The 24,735-nt window shown below is 42.5% G+C and overlaps 1 protein-coding gene across 5 annotated transcripts in view; it reads right to left on the reverse strand.

The window, feature by feature from the left end:
• NDRG3 (NDRG family member 3) overlaps positions 1 to 24,735 on the reverse strand; it is a 60,812-nt gene that overhangs the window by 17,699 nt on the left and 18,378 nt on the right. For 2 of the 5 annotated variants that reach the window (XM_056354258.1, XM_056354260.1), the window contains exons 2-3: positions 16,455 to 16,560; positions 12,279 to 12,314 (exon numbers count right to left, since the gene is read on the reverse strand). In XM_056354258.1, the coding sequence (XP_056210233.1) occupies positions 12,279 to 12,314; positions 16,455 to 16,511 (93 nt within the window). In that variant the 5' untranslated portion in view covers positions 16,512 to 16,560. Of the gene's footprint in view, positions 1 to 10,471; positions 11,800 to 12,278; positions 12,315 to 16,454; positions 16,561 to 24,735 lie in introns of those variants that run through there. The other 3 variants (XM_056354259.1, XM_056354262.1, XM_056354261.1) reach the window with 2 other exon arrangements.

Consider the following 24,735-nt stretch of genomic DNA (forward strand, 5'->3'; position numbering starts at 1 on the left):
GGTTTATTACTCTTCCAAAACGCAGAGCAGAATAACCCAGTTACAACAGGTACCAGAGTACTCAGTGAGAGAACGGCAGCTTCGCAGGCTTCACCCTCTGTCCTTGCCAAACATGCTTTCTTCATGTCCTTCTTGTAGATACACCTTCCCTGCCAGCCACCCAACAAGATGACACACTGCCTCCATAACCACTGCCCACCTGCAATTCTGCATATTCTCTCCTAATATTTGCCCATTGCTCATGTAGAAGTGTAGTGTTGGAAAGTATGAGACATCATCTTTATTTCTCAGGCATTGGCACGCTTTGTTTCTGGTCTCTGTTCAGGCCAGCTTTGATACATTGCAGCAGGGTAGCTTGAATGGAGATTCAAGGATTGTTACCTTGCAGGTGTCTACCTCCAGCTACGGTCTGAATGCTGATCTGGTCCACAGTGCAGGGAAGCAGTGATAGGAGAGGGCAGGTGGAAAAGATGTGGCCAGGAAACAGCCAGATTTTAACAAGTGTGCAGTCTGCAAAATTAAGGAAATGAATGCAAGAGAAGATGATGATCTGCAGTTATGTTTTGAAAAGCTTGATAAAATGTAATTTTCTCTTAGGGACTGGAAACTTTATCAGAGGTTTCTCAGAAGACATTTTATCTTCTGCCCTTATTTGTACAGTAGGTAAAAAATAAACAGCAGCTGCAGACAACCTGTTGTAAATAGGAACTCAACAGCAGAGGCAGCCTGGCTCTTGGGCAGCCTGCTCTTTCTGGCCACAGGCACCAAGCTTGTGACGCACACATGCCAAACAGTAGTGTGCTGCTGGGCATAACAGAGACATGAGCCCTGTGCAGGCAGCCACTATGGATCAACTCAAATAAGCTGGGAATCATTGCTTCAAAAACTAGCAGCTCCCTCAGGGCACAGGTGAGAAGAACAATGATGGAGGAGGATCAGAAGGTATGGAGACCAGCTGTAGCTGGTAAGACCAAAGGTCCAGCTAGCCTCCTGGTCTGATTTTAAGAGCATGTGCTTGTGGAAAAATAAAATAAAGCAAGGATGTAGTGATACTTCCTCAAACACTAGCATCTTTTAACAGTTTCCATTAATTTTCCCAACCTCCAACAGTCAAAAGACTTCCTGAATTGGAGGTGTGGTCTTCACTTTGACCTTCTCTTCTGAGAACTGGGCAGTCACCCCCCACCACCACCAGGCTATGCCTCTGGCATCTGCCTCACCCTGTGACCATAAAAGCCAAGGCTTAACAACATGCAGGGTGGAGAACCACTTTGTTCCCCACCTTGTATCTGCTGCATTTGCACAAGATCCCCAGTCCTTGGTTTGGAAGATGGAGAACAACTGATCCCATTTCCATAAGCCACAGCAGTAACAACCTCACAAGGTTGCTGTGATTCCCCTTCATGTGCCCCCTTCTGGGCTGATACACTCTGGACTACCTGGCCAGTCCTGGCACAGCAGCTTTTGCCCGATTTTACTGCTGTTCTCCAAAACTGCCCCTTTGTGCTCTGTCCTTTCTGAGAGGAGGGTGCTGGCAGTATGTCAAACATACACGGGTGTGCTGTGGATTTACAGAGTAGCACAATAAGGTTACTTTGTTCTCTGTTCCTGATAAACAAGAATTGATTTGCTTTGTTGAAAGCCATGAGGCCCAAGCTGACATTTTCATTCATCTCTTGTAATGTTAAGGTCTTACGCCTCTGGGCTATCATTAGCCCTGAGCCTGCCCTTTTACATTCCATTGTATGACAGTTTTACTCAATGTGCATCACACTTCATGTTTACCCAAAGGCAGATGAAGTTTGTCATTGCACCTTCCATTACTTTTTCCAGATCACTAAATTTTAGCATTTAAGCAGCATAGGTCCCAAGACAGGTATCTAACATGCTTCTCTAGTGATTTCTAACAACTGGTAAAAATAATTCCTGGGTTTTGGTTGGGTTCGGTGTTTGGTTTTTGTTCCCTGTTTTTTAACCAATATTTCATCCACGAGAAGACTTCTCCTCTGACTGCATTGCCACCTGAGTCCCTTAAGACATATGTCTTGGGTCCCTTTCGGTAAGGGGTCTTGTCTTTTGGAAATCCAAGCAGGCTACATCAAATGAATGGCTGTTATTTATATGTTTACTGACTCCTTCAAAAAATTCCCCTTTACAAAAACCACAGTGACCCTTTCCCAATATTTACCCTTGTAATTCATCCACGATACTCTCTGCTAGTTTTATCCGTCAGTCTGGTACAGCTGGTTGGTGAATTCCCAGAACTCCTCTGGAATCTGTTTTAAAAATTGTGTTACAGGTGAAACACTGCAGTCCTTTGGCACCATGGCAGCTTCAACAGAGGATCATAACCTCTCATTTAACTAGTTCATCCTCAGACTCATTTAAAACCGCTGGGTTGACAGATCCAACCCTGGCAACTTGCTATAAAAGCATGTATTTTACCTTTTTTACAGCCACTGCAATAGGCACTGAGGTTTAAGGCAGGGGCTCTGCTGACACCCCACAAAGAGCATTCCAGCACAGCAACCTCTGTGAGCTGCTCTGTGGCAAGCCTGAGTGTGGAAAAAAAAATTTTCTGCTATGGCTAGATCTTCCCCAACTCCTCCTTTCAGAGTCCGAGCAGTCAGTAGCATGCTCCAAACTCTCTCACATGGTTCCACTTTTGATAGGTCTGAAACAGGACTGCCATTTTTTCCCCTTTGCAAGTCATCTCTCAAAATCCCCTTTTGCCTGCTTTATGTTCATATATTTATTTTGCTAGAGTTTATAACCTTTTGCATTTTCTTCAGCTTTTTGAAAAATGCTTTTCTGTTTTCAAGTAGCCTCCATGCCCTTCTCTTTAGTCATTCTGGCTTCCCTGCACCATTTCTCATGTCTGCTGTGATAGATGCCATGCATTTGCTCTCTGCTTAGCTTATTTTCAATAAGCTTCTCCATTTCTGTGCAGTTCTTGGTTTGAACTTTGAGTGCAAAACCAGTGAAGCTTTCTACAGTTTGGTTGGGTTTGGTGTTTCCCCCCCCCCCCCCCCCCCCAAGGATGTTGATCTGGAGCACATTATGTTTCCCATCACGGAGCAGCTCTTTGAAAACATTTTTTGAAGTTTTGAACACACTCCTCTGCCCTTCTCATGTCAATAAAGGCTTCTCCTTATTGGGGGCTCCCTAACCTGTTGCTCTGTAGAAGTTTGTGGCTAAAATGGAATATTGGCGTCATGTCCCACAGCCACATCTGTCTAACACAGGGAAGCTGAAGCTTCCTACCCTTGTCCTGTCTTCTAGCCTTGTAGCTTCTCTGATCACCATCTCAGGCACTAACACAATTGCAAACAAAACAGAAGTTTCTTATTTAGGCCTCGGATTTCAGTCTAAGGGGAATCTAAGTTATTCACTGACATTAGTTAGAGCCAAATCAGATCAACACACTTCCTTTAAAATCCACCTGTATCCTCTATCTCCACCTGCATCTACCCTCTCCTTCCTGTACACTGTATCCACGTATTAGTGTTCCACTGTCAGTGTCCACCAAGAGGGACCTGAACTCCCTTCTGTGATCTCAGACAAGAATACAATAACCACTGGCAGAAACAAAACAAAACAGATTTTGAGTGCACCTTCTTGTTACAAATTGGTTGACTAGATGATAAGGTGCTATCGAAAAGAGTGCTGCTGCTCTCAGCCCTCTGCCCTGCCCCACCCCACGTCCAGCGAGCTGATAGTCTCATGGAAACCTCTAAGTGGGAGTGCAGGGCTTGGGTTCACTGTCTTCCCACTACATTGGGAAACCATAGCAACTGACCCTGCAGCCATAGGATCTCTCATTCAGATGGAAGGTAAGCACTGCAAGTGCACACACAGCGGCAGAGGCACTGACTTGCCTTAGCTATACTGTCAAGATACACCTTCAGGTAGGCCTGGGCAGAAGAACAGACAGTAGCCTAAGAAAGGGGACCAATGCTACTGACCATCTCTGAAAGCCCTGGGATTTTTGCTATATGCTTTACAGTCCCAGCTCCTGAGAATAAGTGCTCTTAGTCAAAGAGCCATACATTTTAGAAAATAAAATATGCATGAACCACAAAGGCTCAGACACCACAAGGTAGTAAGACACAACCCAAAAGCAGCTTTTAAACATTTAAGATTAGACAAAAGCAGGAACTGCTGGGAGATGTTCTTTGCCGGGGATTTGCATAAAGTCAGACTAGATTGGGACATTATCCTATGTGGCTTTAACATCTTTTAATGATTCTTAAACTGAGAAGGAAAACACACTAAAACTGCAAAAGTCTACATTTACTGTGGGACTGATCAGGGGAAGAAGTGGGCACATGCCCCGGTGGCAGAAGGTTCAAATAGGGGAACTATCTCTGACTGCCACCCTCTGCCTTTGGCTGGAAAGGGAAGCAATGACAGTGCCACTGACAGATGCCACAGAAAAATTCCCATATTTAATAAAAACACATTTCTGAGTGAAGCAATGAGGCATCCAACAGCAGCTCTAGAGGTGCTAATGCCTTGAGCTCCAGAGACTCCCAGGCAGCAGACGTAAACCTGGGTGCCGAACTACAGCAGTCCAATTATAGCCACGTTCCCTCAGCTCCAGGTCAGAGCATGACCCAGAGCCTAAATTTTAGAGATTATTAATGTCTGAAGTAAACTATTTGTTTCACAGTGGGATTGATTAATGATGGGAATTCATACCATCAGTGCTTTTCACAACTAACTTACTAAGCATCTTTTTTGGCATTACCAAGTTGAGTTTTACTCCCAATGTGAAGCCGCTTGAAGTTCAAAATTAATTCCCTGGAAAAACTGAGAATTCCTTTCATTTGGAGACCAGTAATAAAGAACACATCTGTGAAATCCCTTCAATTTATTAATATTCAAATCTGGCAGTACACACAGCATCAAGGTGTCTGTTGCTCAAATTCTGCTCAAACTTCTTGAATGTCTGCACTAGCAGAGGGCTAGAAACATCTCAAAAACCCCTTCAGCTTAAGGACACTCAGGTCCTGGTTCACTTAAGGCAAAGAAAACTGTCACTGCTGCTTTGCTACGAGGTTGAGGAGATGCAGATTACTCAGGTCAGGTTTCCCTCTTTTTCAGTGATTCTGTAACTACAGCTATTATTTAGTTTGTGTCATCTTTGCCAGTTTTGGCAAAGGTGGAAAACAACTGCAGCATGCTCCTCAAGCAACCTATCACAGCTATTAACCATGAAGAGATTGAAGCACAGATTCCATTGTCCTGCTCTTTGCAACAGCTGCCCTCAAATGTCTCAGATTACTGGAACAAAATAAACTATGACTATAAACTAAGAAAAAATACTGTAAGACTATGTAAAACATCACCATCTGGTAACTCTTACCATTACAGTACTCCTGACCTTAATGCAGTTGGTAGGTAAGTATTTACCACCTCCTCTCTGTGCAAAATTATTTTGGAAATAGTAGAGCTGAAGGAGACTGCTGTGTGGGAAGCAAGCCTAAATCAGATCTAAAGCAACATCTTGAACTAAATTATTCATTTCCATACAGAGCAGAAATGTATTAATAGAAAACACAGTATGATCTATGCAAACAGGCAATGGTTCCTAGTACTTCATGTAATTGGATTAAGTCTTAAATTACAGAAATGCTGGGTGAGAATCAAGAGCAGCAGAAGAATGAGGTATGTAATCTGGTTAAACACAAAAGCATTAGGAGAAAGGTGCTGCTGGGCTATCCCCAACCTACTGTTGTATATACAAATAAGTATTTGTGTGTTCCTATTCCAAAGGCCCATGATGCTCAAGGACAGGCCTAGTGCTGATCCGTAATCTTTTCTAATGCTCTGTATCAGCCAGAGAGAAACGGCAAGTCATCTCCAAAACACAGATTCTGCTAGAGAACAGATACTGGCTTTACAGCCCAATGACCTACAAGAAAAGTACAGCTGACAGGTTGGGTTTGTGCTCCCAAATCAGAGGTCACAAACTCTCACAGCCACGCATTATTGAGACCAATAAGCAATTAATGAAAACACCTACACGTCACAGATGGAGCAAGATGTACTCCATCCCCTGCTCTGCCCACGTGTTACAAGAAGCTGTTAAAGCCGCAACCTTCTTGCACTCCAGTCGAGTACCCAATGTCATAAGCAAGGCACCCAGCACAGATTTAGGAATAAATGGTGCTTTTTACTCCTGCACTGAGGATAACCCCTGCCTTCCCCAGCTAATACAGGAAATTGGACCTGCCTAGATTTGTAATAGTTTGAAGTGAATTAAACTGCTTGCAGCTCAGCTCTCATCTGCCCAAGTCTGGCAGTGGGGTGTTTTTTTCCAGCACTGCACCACTATTTTCAGTCAGTAGAGCAGCAGGTTGCAGCCTTCCCCATGGGCTGCAAACAGAACAGGCTGATGGCTCTAGTGCTCTTCCATTCCCTGGACAGCAGGCTCAAGATGCCACAACCTGCAGACACACAGTCATTGTAAACCTGCATCTTACACAAGGAAGATCTGAATGTGCTAATACAGAGGCAAGTCTAAAAATATTTTGTGTGACTGTGGAACTCCAGATCATCTTAACCCCTAAAAGCAACCTGGAAGATAGGCCAATGTCATGTTTCCAGCCAAGAACAGTCCACCAGGTAACATGATGTGCCAAACTATGTTTCAGTATCTTGCTGAAGACCATGAACATCTTAAAATCTCTGAAAGAAGAGAAAGCAGGGTCATGTTCTGTGTCTCCTGGGAACTACAACTAAGTCTAACTGCACTGAGTTATAACTAGTATTGCAATTACTCATTAACTGCTCTGAAATACCATAAATGGGTGCTGCATAACAGATGGAAACAGGTCAGTCACTGCTGATGGAAAGGCACCATTCATTTTTCTGAGGACAGGAAGGAGGCAAACCCCTTTCTCAACCTAAAGCGCGTACATTTGCTTTGCTGTAAGAACTCACTGACAAGAACAAAAAAAAGCACAGGAACATCAAATACCACATCTGCATAATCAGCCTCTTTAGCACACTGTTGTCACAAGCATACAGAAAGCAAAAGTAATGTTTAAGTAAACCCCATGGAAGGAATGTGATCATATGTTTAAAAATAAAAATCATGTTTCGGTCCAAGTCCAGCTAGCAAAAGCTTTCCAGAACTCAACACTGCAGTTTTACAGAAAACAGTTTTTAGATGGAAAGTCAGTGATGGAAACAATCAGAGGAAGAGCTTCCCAAGAAATATGCATCATGAAAAAAAATTTCCAAAATAAATTTGCAATTTAATAATTTTTAGCTTTAGAGTATTTGTTGCTCTGACGTCAGCAGAAGTCAAAATCAGTACTTTAGTAGTGACACTAGTTGTAGTAAGATTAGAAGCTGCTACTAATTTAGCAGCCATTGAAAAAACTTGCTTTCTAGGTCAAAACATCAGTGACATAATTAATTTCACTCTAGCACTTTGAATGAGAACAAAAGAACTCACTGTACAAATCAGAAGAAAATGGTCCTCAATATCCCAGACAAAAATTTCAATGTTGGTCACAACAGCTCCCCTGTTATTCATACAGAAAAAGCAAACCTTTCCTCAAAACGCTGATGTTTCACGTTATTTCATTACAATAACCAAAAGATGCTTTAAAACGTCTTATATTCAATGTCACTGTGTAGGAGTTACAAGCTGGCTTTAATGATTTCTCATTAAAAATAATGAGCACAGTTTAGATTCAACATTATGACATCAGCAAATGCACATGATAGCATATTTCAATAACATTTCACTAGCAGAATACCATCTCCTACTGCACAGCAAGCCAAAATAAAGCAGAGAGATAGGGCAAGGATAAGCAAACTTTTAAAAATGCGGATTAAGAAGCTTCAAACAAATGTACTTGTGGAAGAACTTCTCCAAAACTGAATCAGAAAAGCATGGGCTTATTGAAAAGTTACACTTTCAGTGAAAAAAGTGGCAAAAAAATCCTCACTGAGGTCTGCTGTTAACTCTTCAAACATTTTGCTGAGTTTTACTCTGGGCACAAGGAACACCAAGTAACTCTACATTTTCAATTAATTCCAGGAACGCATAGCAAGTTGTTGTATAGGGAAGCTTTAATTTCCTCCTTCCATGGGTTTACGCATGTCTTGTCTTTTCTGTTTCAGCTGAACTCTGCATATTCCAACTTACTTATTCCCACCTCTTTCATACCTTGTGAGCTTTCTGCAAATACTCTGCCAAATCTCAATCCTCTTCTGCATGGTGTATGCTGGAGAGCAAAACACTTCCCTCCCCGTGGGTGGGAGGAAGCAGAGGGGAAGTACTAGCTACAGATCAGCTCAACTGCTTGTTTATTCCAGACTGAAACATAATGCAGATTTATTTGGATAATTTTACAAATGTATCAGCATATTCCTTGATATTCAAAGCAAATCACCTGAAAAAAGGGGAGAGATTTAGGCTAACACAGAATACCTACTTCTCAAAGCAGCTGAAGAGGGTCTGCAGATGATAATAAAAGCACAAGCACAGCTCTATTAACCATGCTGGTCACTATGGCATCTGTCTATCAGCCACCCAGATCATTTAATCCACCATCTGTCCATGAACATTAAAAGAAGCCAAGCCTAGATTTCATTAGGGTTCATATAGCCTTCAAGTAAGACACAGGTCTCAGAATTAGGTTAATACATTTTATTTCTGAGAACAACCTAGATTCACATTGATAAAGACCCTTAAGCCACTGTGCTAGCTCTTCTTTTTATCTCCATTGCAAATGGTTATCAGATTATGTGGAGATTGTTTTAACTGATGCCCATGCAATCTGTTATTTGTCAGGGTTAATTGCGGTTGCTTGTAGATGAACAGTTTAAAAAAAGACAGGGCACCTGTATCTGAGTCAGCTGTATCAGAAAAGCTAAAAGCTTCTTCACGCCACATTCACCCAGAGTAACAATTTTCAGAAGCAAGGGGATGCCCACTCCGTTGACTTTGTCCAGATCCGATTCTGACAAGTTATTCAAAAATAAAAACACAAACACACCAGGAAATTAAAAGAAATTCACAATGGCATCACCCACTTTCCCCAAAGTAAAGAAAGATATTATAAAACTTTAAATATATGTTACTTTGAAAAGTAACACATGCCAAAGCTTTACAGAAAACAGCATGCCTAACCTGTGTGCCTAGCATTACACAACTCACGGAGTCAGTAACAGTGCTAACAACATGCCTGTGAGCTGGAATTAAACTAAACACTTCTCCCAGTCATAAGCATGGATCAGCTGCAGAAAGTTTTTTTAAACTCCAAGTTTCCAGCCAGGAGGAGGTCTAGAGGCACCGCAGGATGAATGAATGCTGAGGCTGGCTATGTTACTGCTCCAGCTGTATCAAGGGCAGAGCTCTGCAGGGGGCATCAGTCAGTCCTAGCAGGAGCTGGGATGGGCTTACACCACGTCACCTCATAGCCGAGGGCACAGAATAACATAGATTGAAATAAAACAAGAGTCATTGCAGTATGTCAGTCTTGTACTGGGCAGCTCAAACCGGACCTGCACTGTCAACAGGGTTGCCACTAGTGCTGACAGAGGGCACTGCCTTCCCTTGCCCTGCTGGCTGCTGCAGCCTTGCAAGCACAGCCCAGGATGTGGTCGGCCCCATGCAAAGACATAGCTTTATCAATTTAAAAGAGCCTTTTTCTGACTATTAGAAAAATAAAAATGTCTGAAATGCAGGTCTTGCCTCACTGATGCCAGGCTCTCATACTGCAAATGCTACACTGTATAAGATAATGCAATCCATCCCACAAACTCCCTAAATGTTGTCTTAAAATCCACCGTGTCCCTTGCAGATGTTACTGCTATTGGAAGCTGATCAAGAACTTCACTGCGCTGTAACTGGAAACCATCTTCCAGTTATCAGCCTTCATGAATTTGTGGCCAGTTTGTGTCTGTACTTGCAAAATTGAGATCCTCCCCAAGATTCTTCCTCCCTCTGAAACTCTGGACAAATTAAACCCCCACCTCAGCCTAAGTGCTCTTAAGTGTCTCTTTATGCAACAGGATCTCCCTTCCTCTGAAAGCCCTACCAAATTTCTTCACTTTGAACTCCCCCTTCTCAAACACTGGTAAGTAAAGTCACACCAATTTTGCAGAGGCCTGAATGTGGCAGCCAGACCTGCTTTGCCAGACTATAAAGCAGCAGTAATTTTTCACAGGACAACAAAAGAGCTCAACTTTCAAGTTTAAGTACTCTTCCTGGTATTAGCAACTGAGGCAGAAAAACCAAGGACTCTCCCTGACAGATTTCAAATATAGACTTAATCCAGCCCTTGGGGGTAATTTCCAGGTAGGATGGGGGACCAAGACAGCTGTGTCCTGAAACCACACCTTGTAGGGAGAGATGCTGGAAGAGGGGAGGCTGGGACAACATTTACAGTCATGAGAGACACCATGTTAAGTTCTTGCTAAAAAAATAATATTCTAAATGAATTACCAAGAGGGCTCCTGGAAGGAACATCTTGTCTCCTGCCCAACTGTTGCCATGGCCACCAGCTCTCTGCTGATCTAAATCAAAGCACAGAGAAACAACAAGCAGGTCCGTTCTTCTACGGCCCAGTGCTCCCGAGAGCCCCTCTCCCTGGCTTTTGGGCTGCTCAGCAACTCTTCTCACAGCTTAGCCCTGACAAGAACAGGACATGCTAATCGCACCCAAGTCCATGGTTGCAGCACCATGTTTCTTTGAGGCTCGCACAGCTTCAGATTTGGTCTGTTTTCTCAAGAAGGGTGCAGAAAGGCTTTGCTTGTTGAGGGAAAGCACTGTGCAAAAAGGCAGCAGCAACACACAGTTCTGTTACAGGGCCTCCCTACCTTCCCACTTTGCTTCAGCTCCCAAGCCCATACTGCTCAGAGGGCACAGACAAACACAGAGCTTTGTTGGGTCATTAGAGAATTTGCAGTGAAGGCTACTATGCTCAGACACTGTATATTATATTCTTCCCGATCATAGCAGACTGGCCTCAGTAGGCAGTGCCTGTCCTACCCAACACTAACTCAAAAGCATTGCACCTATTTTTTAGCCAATACTGATCTGCCAAGGGAGCACGCTGTACCTCTAGAAGAGATGAAGATGCAGAAAGACAGAGAGACAAGACCGTAGAGGGAAGTGTTTTAAAACCATTATCTACCTTTATTAAAGCAGAAAAATCATTGCCTAACACTTGCTATTTCTGAGACTAGAGACTAAAGTTACAACGTGCTAAGATTAGTAATTTTTATACGTATAGGCTTCAAGATATAATACTAAAACTCACAATTAATCAAGCTAAAGCATTACAGTGACATGTGCCTGCTCAGATAGGTCGTACTTCCAGTGTCTGATATGAAGAGATGGAAAAAATACAATCTTCTTAGGACTGTATTTATTATATCCTGTTCTGCAAGCGCTTGCAGAAGGTTTTCTGGAATCATCTACATCAACAGACTTTTATTAAAAGCTATCACGTGATGCTGACAGTTCTACCCCCTAGCCGCACCACTGGTGTAATACAGCAGTGAGAGCCTGTCCTGTGCTAAGCAGAACACTACAGACACAGCAGCTTCCTACAGCTGAAGAGAAAGAAAAGCTGCTATCTGCACATCAACACGCTGAGCAGGAAGCCAGCAAAGTAATCCGGCATGGTAAATAAACCTGCGCTCTACAAAACCCACCACCTAATCTCAGTGCTGTGCTCTGCCTAACAAAGAATGTGTCCTCTGTCTTCGATGCCTGTTACACAACTGATCCTCTAAAAGGATTATTCCTATAGCAACCAGAGCAATAGGTCTCACTACTGTCAGGTGAATAACCTCCCAGAAAATGACCATGGCTTTGTCATGACACAGGCCCAGCAAAGCAGGAGTGCTGTGTCTTGGGCAGCTTTGTGTCTTCCATCTCCTCTTGCCACAAATAGAACATGCAAGCTCCTCTCCTAGCCAGTGAACCAGATGGAATGTGACAGAGCTGCAGCTCTTCAGCATATTGCATTTTTCCAAGAAACTGCTTTTCAGACCAGTCATGCTGCAAGATGTCATGGAGCCTCATCAGAGCAGCCCAGCTCTGTACCTCAGAGCTCAGAACAACATGCTCTGCCTGAAAGGGTAAAGGGCAATTTTTTCCAACTGGACATACTCAAGTTCTTAATGATAAAAACTTAACAGGAGCTAAAATTAAGATACAGAGCTTTTTCAAATCTCTCAGCATTACTGATGGGCCACGGGGGAGAGTTCTGCCCACAGATCCTTGTCTCCTGCATGTGTCTTACCTGACAGTCGAAGTCCTGGAAGTTGCGAGCTGCATTCTGTTAACAAAACCCGGGGGGGGGGGGGGGGGGGGGGGGGGAGAAAAAAAAACAAGTTCAGCACAGTACCCCAGAACACACCCAACATCATCATGACAGTTCCCCTGAGACCTCTTCAGCATAGTCTACCCTGACTGCAGTCAGGACAGCAATGAAATGTGAGACCTATATAACAAAACTCCATGCAAGTTCTGCCTGTTACTGTACAGCAAGGTTGCTGGGGGCTGCCCCAAGACTATCCATTAACCTGTGGACACAGCTGAGAGTTGAGAGCATTTGAGCAGGGATATGTGCACATAGGAAGGACCCCGACCAACGTCAGGCTGTTTATGAGGTTGGGTTTTGTCTGGTCCTGGTGCCCATTAGCAATTTGAACACAAAACTCTTGAAAGGACCACCACTAGGATCTCACATAATGAGCATAAGAAAACAAGCTATGCAGTCAGCTACTCTGCATAACTGCATGCAATGTATTGTTCCACAGCAAACACCATGACCTGTAAGTACTGAAACCAGAGCGCATTGGAACTGGGCTCAGCAATTCACAACTGACTTTCCCGAGGGTGACACCACACATACAGGTAAGCACAGTAACTACAGCACACATCTGGTGTACCGCAGGTTTGAAGGTCTGCAGTAACTTGCCTGTATGCCCATGTGCTTCATGAGACTCTGTCTCTGATCAGAGTATGTTATGCTACTGAGTGCTGTCAAATGCTGCAAAAGGCTGAGCAGATCATTTAAGACAGCATTCTAGCTTATGTGTTTTAGGCATAGCACCTTACTGCTAAAATTACAACTAGAACCACATATGCACAACAAACACTCCAAATGTTTCTTCTGCCTGAACACTCTAACTCCTCTCCATGCGTAAACAAATAGCCCTGTTTTCCTCCCCCACAAAGCTTTGCCACATTAGCAAGAGCACAGGTTGCTACAATGATCTTCAGTCTGAGACATTTAAGCTGAGATATCTGCAAATCTCTCTTAAGCATCCCACTGGTGTTAAGTATTGAACTGCATCAGTGTTTTGAACATGACATGGCACAAAGCACAAAACCCTCAAGTTGAGGGAAAAGGAAAAAAAAAAAAAAGCAGTCCTCTCATATTTCAGAGTTTGAGATCCTGAAGTTAGCTGAGATTTCTGACAACTCTGTCCATGCCTCTTTCCGTGCTCTGTTAAATGCAGACAGTAGAGCCTTCTCATCTACCAGGTCATAAAGGTCAATTCAGTCATCCAATGCCACAGTGAACAAGGACTATAACAAAGCCTATGAAGAAGTGAAAAATTTCCTTATCCAGCACTGGACTAAGTAAAGAAAAGGCTGATCTGAATTTGTACTGAGAAAAGTGCCATATTCCCTCCACATGGAGTGGGGAGGAAACAACACAAAGCAAAAAATAAAGGTTTGCAACTGTGTTGCTTGTTCTTAGGGTATACCATGACACACAAGCAGCACTAAAGATTGACGTGACCTGACTTCTGGACGCTTGATTTCAACACACTGACATTTGACTTTAAACTATTTATTCACTGTCTTAGCTTCAGAAAGTTTAAGATTAAGGCAAGTTTTTCAGGCCTCTGAAGGTGAGATGGCTGCACTTCAAAGGCAAAGAGCTAGAAGGAACAATGCAATCCAGCCTAAGGGCTGTCCATTCAATCTCCTGAATTAAGCTGTTGCATATCAGCAACTTTTCACTGAGGTTATATTAACAGGAGTCAAAGGTTCCAGAATACAATCAGACAGAATAATAAAATGTCACTGGAATAAGTTTTCTGATCAAGTTAAAGGCAGTATTCTCTTTTTCTCTCTCTTTTAACTAAATGGGAACACAATCAACTGATTTTCTTTCCCAGTACAGTCACTGCATTTTAGTGAGCCCAAATGAGGTGAATATATATAGCCTAATGTATTTTACTTCCTTACCTCTCTGTACTTGCCGTTAGGCTGAAGTTACACATAAGCACAAAAGTGGTTTTATTCTTTGAAAGTCAGACTTGTAATTTTTTGCTGACTTCGATTTGAGACAAAACAAAGCCAGGACTCAGTGGTTCCCAGTGGAATTTCCTACAGTTCAGACAAGTGAACAAGGTATGACCCACTTCCATTTCCCAGGCAATTCCACCAGTTTTAGTACTCAAGACACTACAGCTCCTTTTCTCTGTACAACAGCCTTTGTATCCGAAGAGTTCATAAACTCTTACCCACTGGCACCTTAAGAGTTCTACTGTACTATTTCTGGCCATGCTGGCTCAAACTCCTACATGTGCAGCAGGCCGGTCACTAAAAATCTTTAGGGAACTTCCAACTCAGTACTTTTTGGACTCTTGATACACTGCACGGAACAGCATGTTATGCTACCACACCCACATGCTCCATAACTGTTTAAAAAGCATCTGTATTATTTCAAGCTTGAAAGCATTAGTGAGGGCCAGACCTCAGTGATGGTAGCCCCCTGAGGCACTTCTTTTGTTGAAACAGTGTAAAAAGGAGCGCCACAGTGCACACCTCTTCCCATGTAGTGCTGAGGTTGCTTCTGGAGCCACTCTACTTTTCCAGCTGAGATAGTATATACTTCCTGTAACTTCAAAACAGAGTCAAGGAAACCAAGTATCACTTGTACCTGCCCTTCTGTATGCTGGTTAACACCAGCTGTTTAGGTGAACACTGCATTTAAACCAGAACTGTCCCAGCGATTAGGTAAGTGGCTGTGCAGATGACACCACAGCAAGGACGTGATGGGACTGATCGGGCAATACTTGACACTTAAAGGGAAAAACACCTAGTTTTGGCATGCTTCAGTATCTCCTACTTAGGTTGGCTCACTGAAGCAAGGAACATCTACCCTCTTGAACTCAAACATGGAAAATCCTGAGAATCATAAGCAAGATCTGGGGCACTGCATTTAGGAAACTCATCTTCTGCAAACATTTATCTTATTTTGAAATCATAAACTGTTTTCAAGGCCTTCCTGTATTTTTATCTGTTGGTCTACACTGATTTTGTTCTTCTAAGAGTCACCCTCCCTAGAAACATTTTAAAAATATATGTTCAAGATATGGTGGAAGCCTAGTAGTCAGCACTAGACTGTAAGAACAGGCAGCTGGACTGCAGATCTCAGCTGAATTGTTAGATTTCAGAGACCCTAAACAGATATGCTAGCACACTGAAGAAATCAGCAAAAACTAAGCAGCACAGACTAAAACAGCAGAATTTCAGAGATTTCGCCCATTTTGTGTGGGAGTCTGCACTAGACGGTGCAGTCTTCAACAAGTACACATTGAGTGGACTAAGTACCACATCACTTTGGCAGCACAAGGTAGCTCTTGATCTCACCATTAAACAGCAAGCATTGGGGACTGTTTCACATGCCATCAAACTTGGCTGTGAGGTATGGAAAGTGACCAAACCGCATTGCCCACAATCACAATTTGCAGATGCAAAATTCTAGATCATCAGGATGGCTCATAATGACAGCCACTCAGAACAACAGTTTGTGGCAGAATCCAGTAAGGCTAGGGCTTTTCTGAAGCCCAGATGGCTCTCCTCCATCCCACAGGAGACAAAGTGAAACCCCTCAACAGCTCCTGCAATACAATGATTTTACAAAATTTCAGTATTGCATGAATCTGGACTGCTCTAGCTAGGCTCTGCAGATACTAACAGGAAATGGCTCTCCATTACTAAATTCCAGGGAATTAGGGTTGTTTTGGAGGTCAAAACACAAAAGGATAATCTAAGACAAAAGATTTTAAAGAAAAAAGAAAAAGAAAAAAGATAAAATGGGATACAATCCAAGGTTTCTCTAACAAGCAGGAACTTATCAGAGGTTCTACAGCTCTGCCAGGTCACAAATGGTATCACCTTACCGCTTCTGCCCTGACTTCGTAAATCCTCAGGACAGGCATGACACACTGTTTGGCCAGGACTCCAGACTTCCCTTAACTGTGGTGGTCTGTCTTTCCCTGAGACTTTGGAAGAGTATGTGGTAGTGAATTATCAGTGTGGGGAAGCATTTACTGTTTTTCAGTACTTAAGGTACTTCAAGCTGTAAACAGATCCTGGCAATCAGGGCTCCTTGTCAGACACAAAGTCAGCCAGAGTACACCTGTGAGAGCAAAGCAGCAGCTAGCATTACCTTATCATTCAGGAGCGGTTTGATCTCTGTCAGCTGAACATCCTGCAGTTCATCCATGATGCCGTCAGTGGAGCAAAGTAATCCTCAGAGCAGCAAATGGGTGATTCTGAAACAAAGTCATACTGTTAGAAACAGTATTACAAGAGATGCTAGCCAAAGAAAGCTTTAAGATCCTTCATTAGACTTGTATATGCTCAGACTGAAGCCTGAAAGAAGCTAGTTCTCTGCACAACACAAAGAACCTGTAACTGCACAAGGCAGACAGCCACGCTTGCACTGAGCATTGTCAGTTATGTCCACTCCTTACCCTGCACATTGCCTTGCCCATTGAAAGCTGCCCCTTAAAAAAATCAGGCGTTTTCTACTGAGAAAGACTGGATTCATTTCCACGCATTGCTGGTACTTTAGCCATAGTCTGCCTGGAAATGAACTCTAAATGACTGAATCAGCAGAGTGAAAAACTGCGTTCAATATGCAGGAATACAGACATCTCACTGCTATGCCAGACACACCTTGACCACAGCATCCAGCCACTAAAGACAGGGCTGTACCTGTAACCCACAAGATGTGCAGCCAACCACTACATTTGCGCATGGGAGACAGAGGTGTGGAGACCCAAGTACCTTGCTGGCAGAAGATAAGACAGCCCATAACCCAAGGCAGCCCTTGTTTTATGAGGTGGGATGTAAAAATGGCCCCCAGATAGTCCTGATCCAGTCGAACATATGCAGGGTAACACTGTTAACTGAGCAGCCCGATCAATCATTCTCCATCACATGGTGCAGAGTCATTAAAAGGAAGAAAAAAAAGTAATAAACAGTGTGTGAGGTTGCCATATGCCTATGGGAAATCACTGCTGCCACAGTCTGAGGAGAAATCTTCTAGTATAAATACAGCAATGAGGATGGAGTTAAAATAAGGCAGTTTACCAGGGATTTAGGTTTTATTCTAGAGGCTCTACCTGTGTTTCTAGACAGGAGAATTTCTAGAGCAGACAGTTGCAGCATGTAGTTGGATTGGACAGTTGCATGAAGAGGGCTCTGGCAATAGGAAATGATCATGCCTGGTGGTGCTGATTATTTGGTTCTTCAAGAAAACTATACACATTACAGCAGATGAAATAAAAGAAGTCATGGACATAAGTAAGGACAGGAATAGGCATGTGGTGGGCTTCCTGGGCGTTAGCTGAGTGTGCTAGAAAAAAACTCAAAATACTGCCACAAATCAAATTCTTTGTCCAAGATAATACATTGCTTCTAACCACAGAAGAAAAAGAATACTGCAACTGTTTTTCTCCAGTCACCGTAATTCCACACAAATATGCACTGCCCCAGGAAGGAGGGGTTCCCCTCATCCCAAATGCTATGCAAAGCTGCATGTTCTTGTAACCCCCCTTTATGCCAGGACTAATATTGGTGTTGCTGAAGTCAGTCTGGCACAAAACAAATTATAATGCCTTTTCCCTCTGAAAATCAGTCATAGCAACTCCCATCTCTAGATTTAGCTCCTTTGCTTTGGGAAACTTGAAATTATTCTTCTTTTCCCCATTTTTTTTTTTTCTTTTTTGCTATAAAACACATCAGCTGTGAGAGTTCCAAGAAACCTGTTAATTCACATGTAATGTCCTGGTTACCCCATAATGAATTTTTATTCAGAGAAGCATAGAGTCATATAATGCACTGTAAGCCCCAGAGGAAGTGCCAGTTACTGTAGTTCTGATAAGGCATTATGGAGACCAAAAAAAATATTTTCTGCTAAGGAATTACAATTTCATTATACGCTGGGACTGATTAAGAGCTCAGCATCTACCAGATTCTCTCCAAAGCAGCATCCCACAAGTTACAAACACCAAAGGAGTTTCAAACAAGCCTTACAAATCTTATCTGCAACGGGTGGCAGTACAAGAACCACCACCTTATTACCTTAAGAGCTGATTTCTCTCATTCATGCTCCTTTGAAAAGACACCCACCATGCCTGCCATCATGTCCAAAGGTGATGCTTATTCTTGGGGTCACCTAAGAGACCAAGAAGTTGTCCACTCTATCCAAAGGGATTAAAAAACTGTGCACACACCAGCCACCTTTCTCTGTGGGTTTTTATATACAAGAAAGTGGTGAGTTAAACTTGTTTTGTGGTTCACGAGTCCTAGGCACACCTAGCATTTTTGCCTAAAACAGAGTCTACAGTGAAGCAGGGCATCTCAATCACTCTCTGCCGAGCTTTGACTGACCAAAGAACAACTCAGAGCACCAACTGCTCTGTGTTAAGATTGTTCAAAGATATTTTTGCTAAAGCTTTGCAAATACTCCTCCCAGTTTCCCCCGAGCTACACAAAGCGCAACAACTCCCAGACAGCCCTAGGATGTGTCCTGCATAAACCTGCCCAGGGACAGCACTGGCTGCTGATACAAGCATGCCTGCCTGTGAAGTGAGTAAAGTCTAGGAAGAGGGAGACAAATGCATTTTTAAATCCTATGCACTACTTTAAATACATTCGTTATATGAGAATAATAAAAACCTAAGTAGGTGTTTAAAGCAAGGATTATCAAATGCTTTCATCTCATCAACCTCAATTTCATACTTAGTCTCTAGATGTAACTACAGTACACACAAATAACATCACTCTGAAATTAATCTGACGCTTATTTTCCTGGTCCACTATTGTTTCAAATACTGTTTCAGGGGAAGAGGGTCTCTAGGGGCTAAGGCAACAAACTGCTGTTATACCTGCACTGCGGGTTGCTCCTTTGTTAAAGCAAGCTGGGCAGCACCAAGAAAGGCTGCTGTTTCAGATGCTGGTCTCAGAATTAGGTGAAGCTTCTTTCAGACAGAAAAGACAATCTTCCTTAACACCAGCTGAGCTCACGTAGGGGAGAAAAAGAAAAAATCTGTAGGGGAACATGCAGGAAAACAGAGACATGCTCTGCAATGAGTTTGCAGCACAGTCATCCTGGGAGACTCTGGCTCAGAGCAGACTCTCACCTAGGCTGCAAGAGTGAGAGCTGGACCTCCAAAAGAGCCAGAGGAGACTGAATGCAGAGGTAAGCCAGGAAGCCACTGAAAATTGCTGAACCGAGAGCAAAATCAAGACAGAATAAGCCTGCACAGTCACAAACAGCCAGATGGTGGATTCCTTTTTTAAACCTTTTGATTCTAATCTGCTCATCCAGCAACTTGAGTTTTTTCAGCTTTCCTAGAAACTCAAAGCTTTTTGAAGGTTTTTTGAAGGAAAGGTACAAGGGGTCCCCATCACTGCTTGCAAGCAGCTTTTTTTAGATTGCTGAACCAGCTCTTCCAAATCCACTCACTTGTGAACTCTCCAGAAAACAGCTGTCACTCACTCAGGACTTCAGTTCTTTCAGAGGGGATTCTATAGGCAGATACATGCACTTTTCTCAAGGTCTCAGCAAGCTGAACATGATTGCCCTGGACCAAGTCTGGGTAACTTGTTATTACAGCACGAGATCTGACTTGCTGTACACGATCATTCACCACAACTTCTCCTGAGCACCCTGGCCTTCCGCTTGAAGCAAGACAAAGATGCACATTTGTCCAAAAAGGGCCATAAAAATTTCCCTAAAAAGAATGCTTTGTAGCAGAGAGCTGGTAAAGCACATCTCCAAGTGCAGAGGCAAAGGGAAGGGTGGGATATTGGTGAGCTGAGCTATCCTCCTCTGACCACCTTAAAGACTGACTCGTAAAAGATCTGCAGACAGGTCTGCCCAGGAAACAATCAATTATCTCACTCCACCCCTATGGTTATTTAGAGAGACAAAGACACCATTCCATAAGCTGAAAGAAAGTTTAAAATATCATAACAAAGCAGCCTAAATATTCATAGCACACAGAAGAGCTCCGTAGAACACAGGCTACAGGCAAAGCAAAAGGTTTGCCTGGAACGTTCTGTGTATAAATTATACATTTTTCTATAAATGTCCCAGTACCACCTCCTTTGCAAGTATTCCTCTTGTCTCCATTTATATATTACTATAAATACACCCAAATACCCCAATTTACACCATCCCTTTTCAAAGGCTTCCCAAAGGCTGGAGTTGACTCAATTCTCTTTGAAAACCAGTAAGACAAGAATCAAGGAAAGACATTCGGTGAATCGTTAGTACAGAGACTAGAAATCATGGTAGGACACAGAAGGCTGCAAAATACCACAGCAGGTGAGCCTCTGAAACAAGCCATCTACCTATACATAAGATCTGAAATGTGTGCTCACATGCTTACTCCAAGATAAGGGTGCTCTAAATTTACATCATTTCAATATATAAAAATAAAAAAAAGTTGTGTTAAAATAGTTTCAGTAAGTCAACAGTATGAGTACTACAGACCTGCACCTACAGAGCCAGCAGTGCAAACTCCACCACCTGTGGGTGCTTAGGCTCTGGTTTCTAGCTGGCAAAGTTCTAGCAGTACTGCTCCTCACAAGGTTACAAGCAACAAGAGTTAGAACCTGAATCCAACTCTCTGGGCACCTCCTTGAATACCCTGTTTTATTATGGAGGTGCAATCTCTCCACACCATTTAGGAACTCAGTGCAACAAAATCTTGTATCCAGAGGCTGAAAATTCTTGTTCATTCACCTCAACTACAGCTTCTAATTTGTTAACCTGCTTTGTATATAAACTACATTGAGGCAAAATTACACAAGGGAGTTATCAAGCTACACACTACAAAACACGGTATTGAATGTACCTAAATATATGCTTCCTTGCTCAGCTGCCCAGCAGAAGCAGCCTCCTCTCTAGGGACTGACTACACTTACAGTCATGACAATCAGGGTTAGGTTTCCAATAACTGCTCTCTGAATACAGCTACCCGCTTCTTACAAGATATAAAGAAGAAATGCTGCTCCAGGGCATGCAAAGGAAGACAGGCACAAACTCATTTGCAGCCAGTGCAAGAACTGAAGTACACTACCTATAGTCCTCAAGTTTGCAGCTCAAGCTCTCTCATATACACCGGCAGACAAGCTGCCTGATGAGGCTCCTCAGTCTGGTCAGGCAGACCGCAGTCTTGGCACATAGATCTTGACTAAAACAAATTTCATTTATGGGCTTTGAGATCTTTGGGCATTTGTGTTATGCTGCTCCTCCGTCCTTTCTAAGCCTCTGGACAACAGTGTGTTTCTGAACCACCTGCATAGTCTACTCTGTTTTCTATACTGAAATGCTGGCTCAGATGGTAAGCTTCCAGCAAAACAGGCAAAGGGTCCAAATAAACTTTCAAAATATTTTCCTAGGTTACTCGCTTTGCGTTCCAGCTCATATATTTTTGGGAACACACCACATGGTGCTCCACTTCCAAGACAAACTGCAAGCTTGCAGAGAGAAATTACGTTCTGCTTAACCAGCACAGTGCCAGCTACTGCACCCGAGCAATTGTAACACAACATGCTTTTACCTCCTTTGAATCTGGGCTACACTCAGGACAGAAACACCAGCTGCTAAATGTACTTTCTAAGGAGTTTAAACAAGACCTACATTTAACAATGGGTTTGTAAAGAAAAGGTCCATGCACAGCTTTCATTAATTTTGGAGAAGTCCAATTCTGTCTACAGGAAGCATCACATTGTCATGCATGTAAATGAGCTCAGCTAGCAGGATATCATTCTTAGCCACCATTTTAATTAACAGGCATCAACTATAGGGCTGATTAAGCAAGAATGCAAGAAAACGTAAAAGCTTCAAATTATTTTGAGTTACCTGGACCACTGCCCGTGAAAACACTGAACCAGGTTGAGCTCCCCTGTACAGCACAATGCAAGATGTTTTAGAGTGAGAATACCCAGGATACACACTGGAATTAGAAGTTTCTCCCATGAACATTATGCAAATTATTGTCTCTGAAAGAGCCTTTTCTGGTCACAGTCTCTCTTTCAAATAGCTTTGCAGCACCTCCCTTAAGCTGTTCTCCCCAGTGAAAATGAAATAAGCAGTGGCTATTATTGTTAATCATGTTATTCACACAATTTTCCCATTACTCTTTCTTGCCCAGTGGTACCACACTAAAGCACTACCTGCATTATCAAGTATCAGCAGCTCACACAGCTCAGACTAAACCGTAGAGCCATTTTTATCAGTTTTATGGTGAATGACATGTTCAAATGGATCTGTTCAAAGATGCTTTCCCCTCTACTAAGCCACCTGCTTCCACAACTCCCACAGTTCAGGAGGCCCCACCCAGGCACGGGTGAGGGCTCTTGAAGGCTCCAGTTGGACACCTGTCCCAAACAAAACATTCATAGTTCTTCATCAGCGCTGTCTACCATCATGGCATTCACCACAGCTTCTCCCCATATCACCTCCTCTACCCGTCCCGTGACAACTTCAAACTCTCACCCACACAGAGGCAGTACGTATAGCTGAACGCACCCATCTTCCAATCTGACACAAGGCAAGTGGGGAAACTGGTCTCTTCAGCAGCAACTTACTCTTAAGCAGCTTATGACAAACCTGACTGCTTTCTACCAGATCCTTCGGTACCCTCTGCAGTATTATTTTCAGGCTTGTTCCTGCTTTGTTTCAATCATGCTTCCCACTAACTGACTGTGTGTTTTTAGATTTTAAGTGAAAAAAATTAATTAAGATGTGAATATGTATCCCATTGAGCAAAATAAAGTGTTCCAGAGCAAGAAAGCTAGAAATCTGTTTAAATGGGATCTTAACAATTTATTTTTATCATCAATTTACTGAAATGCTAATTTTCCATTTTATTTATCTTATTGAAAAAGTTGCATTTTCACTGGCTACCAAACATTAAATTGCATTAATAAATATAACCTTTATACCCAACTGAGCCCTCTTGCTACATGGAAGGAATCATCATTTAAGTCATGGTATAGCTAAACAAACTTAGTCAGATCGCAGTTTTTGTATTTTGTAATGCAATTGTGAATTTTTTTAACTCGTTTGTATGAAGTGCTATTGGGATGGAAGAAAAATACTCAGATCAAATGTGTAAGAAGTTTGTAGAGTCACTTTCATTTAAAAAAATAAAACTACCTTGAACTTTCTGTGTTCACTCATATATACAAAATGTACAACCTGACGCAGTAACACATACTCAGCAGTGAAGGAATTGTACGAGGCAGTTTTAGTCACATCTCTTGGCACGTGCAGTGTCACATTGCGCAGCCTCGATAAACCTAGCTTAAGGTGGGTACAGGAACCATCATAGATGCGCAAAGCTCAGGAGAAATTAATATATTCTGCTCCTCAGCAGCTAAGACAACACAACTGCTTCTGGTATCAGCTCATTCAGGTAACTAACACCCTGTCATTGTGCTGTATATGTATATACATCTAAAGCACTTCTACTAATGTCACAGAGCAAAACCAAACTTTTCTTCTTACTTCATTCAAATTTGAATAAATGGATTTGGGTGATTAGAAAACCGTATACTTGCAGGCAAAAGCTGATCAAACATTTCAACACATCCATTCCCAAGTTACCCACCAGACATGCAAGAGACCTTTTAAGTTTTATCAGAGCACATACATATTGTTCAATATTTAGTAATTATGTGTATTGAATATAAGAATACAGATGTACACAGAAGACTGATTTAACTCTCAAGATTCAATTTCACTATTTTAGTCTGCTCTAACCTCAGACCACTTGCAAAAGGGGCTTTCACAGGACTGACGTAAATTTTAAGCACGCCTATGCATTATATGAAAAACATTGCTAAAATTAGCTTTTTATTATATGTCTTTTCTCCCCCTTCCTCCTCATTAATTAAATGCATCTTTCCCTTACCCATGTAGCATTGTTCCTTGGAGCTTCCCAGAAGAAGCTCCTTCTGTTTGGCTTACTGCCCATCCTCCATCATCTGAAGGACAATCTCTTCTGAAGTATCAGTGTCATTACTTCATAACTATCACAACTGCTGTACTGCTGTCCCTTCCATCATTTCCAGTTTGTGAATTAACTTCCAAGCAGAAAACATCCTCGTATGTGTCCAGCTGAATTTTATGCCCCTTCTAAGGCAGCTAGCCAGTGCAGGAGAGGCAACTCAGATTACCACAGTTAAAACCAGTAATGGATACAGAGCAACCCAGAATCAATTCAAGATGTAAATTCATTATTCATTTCATATAGTTGTGGGTTGCTGCCAAAAGGCATGATCCCCACACCAGCCAGAAATTTCTTCCTCTCCTTCCCTTGCACCAGGTCAACAATCACACAGTAATGTGGCAAGTCAGGTCTGCTTAACTGCCGCCTCAATTGTTTTTTCCAGGACTAGTTTTCATTTGTATCAGTGACTAG

The sequence above is a fragment of the Falco biarmicus genome, chromosome 10, assembly GCF_023638135.1.
Source record: "Falco biarmicus isolate bFalBia1 chromosome 10, bFalBia1.pri, whole genome shotgun sequence".
NCBI classification, from domain to species: Eukaryota; Metazoa; Chordata; class Aves; order Falconiformes; family Falconidae; genus Falco; species Falco biarmicus.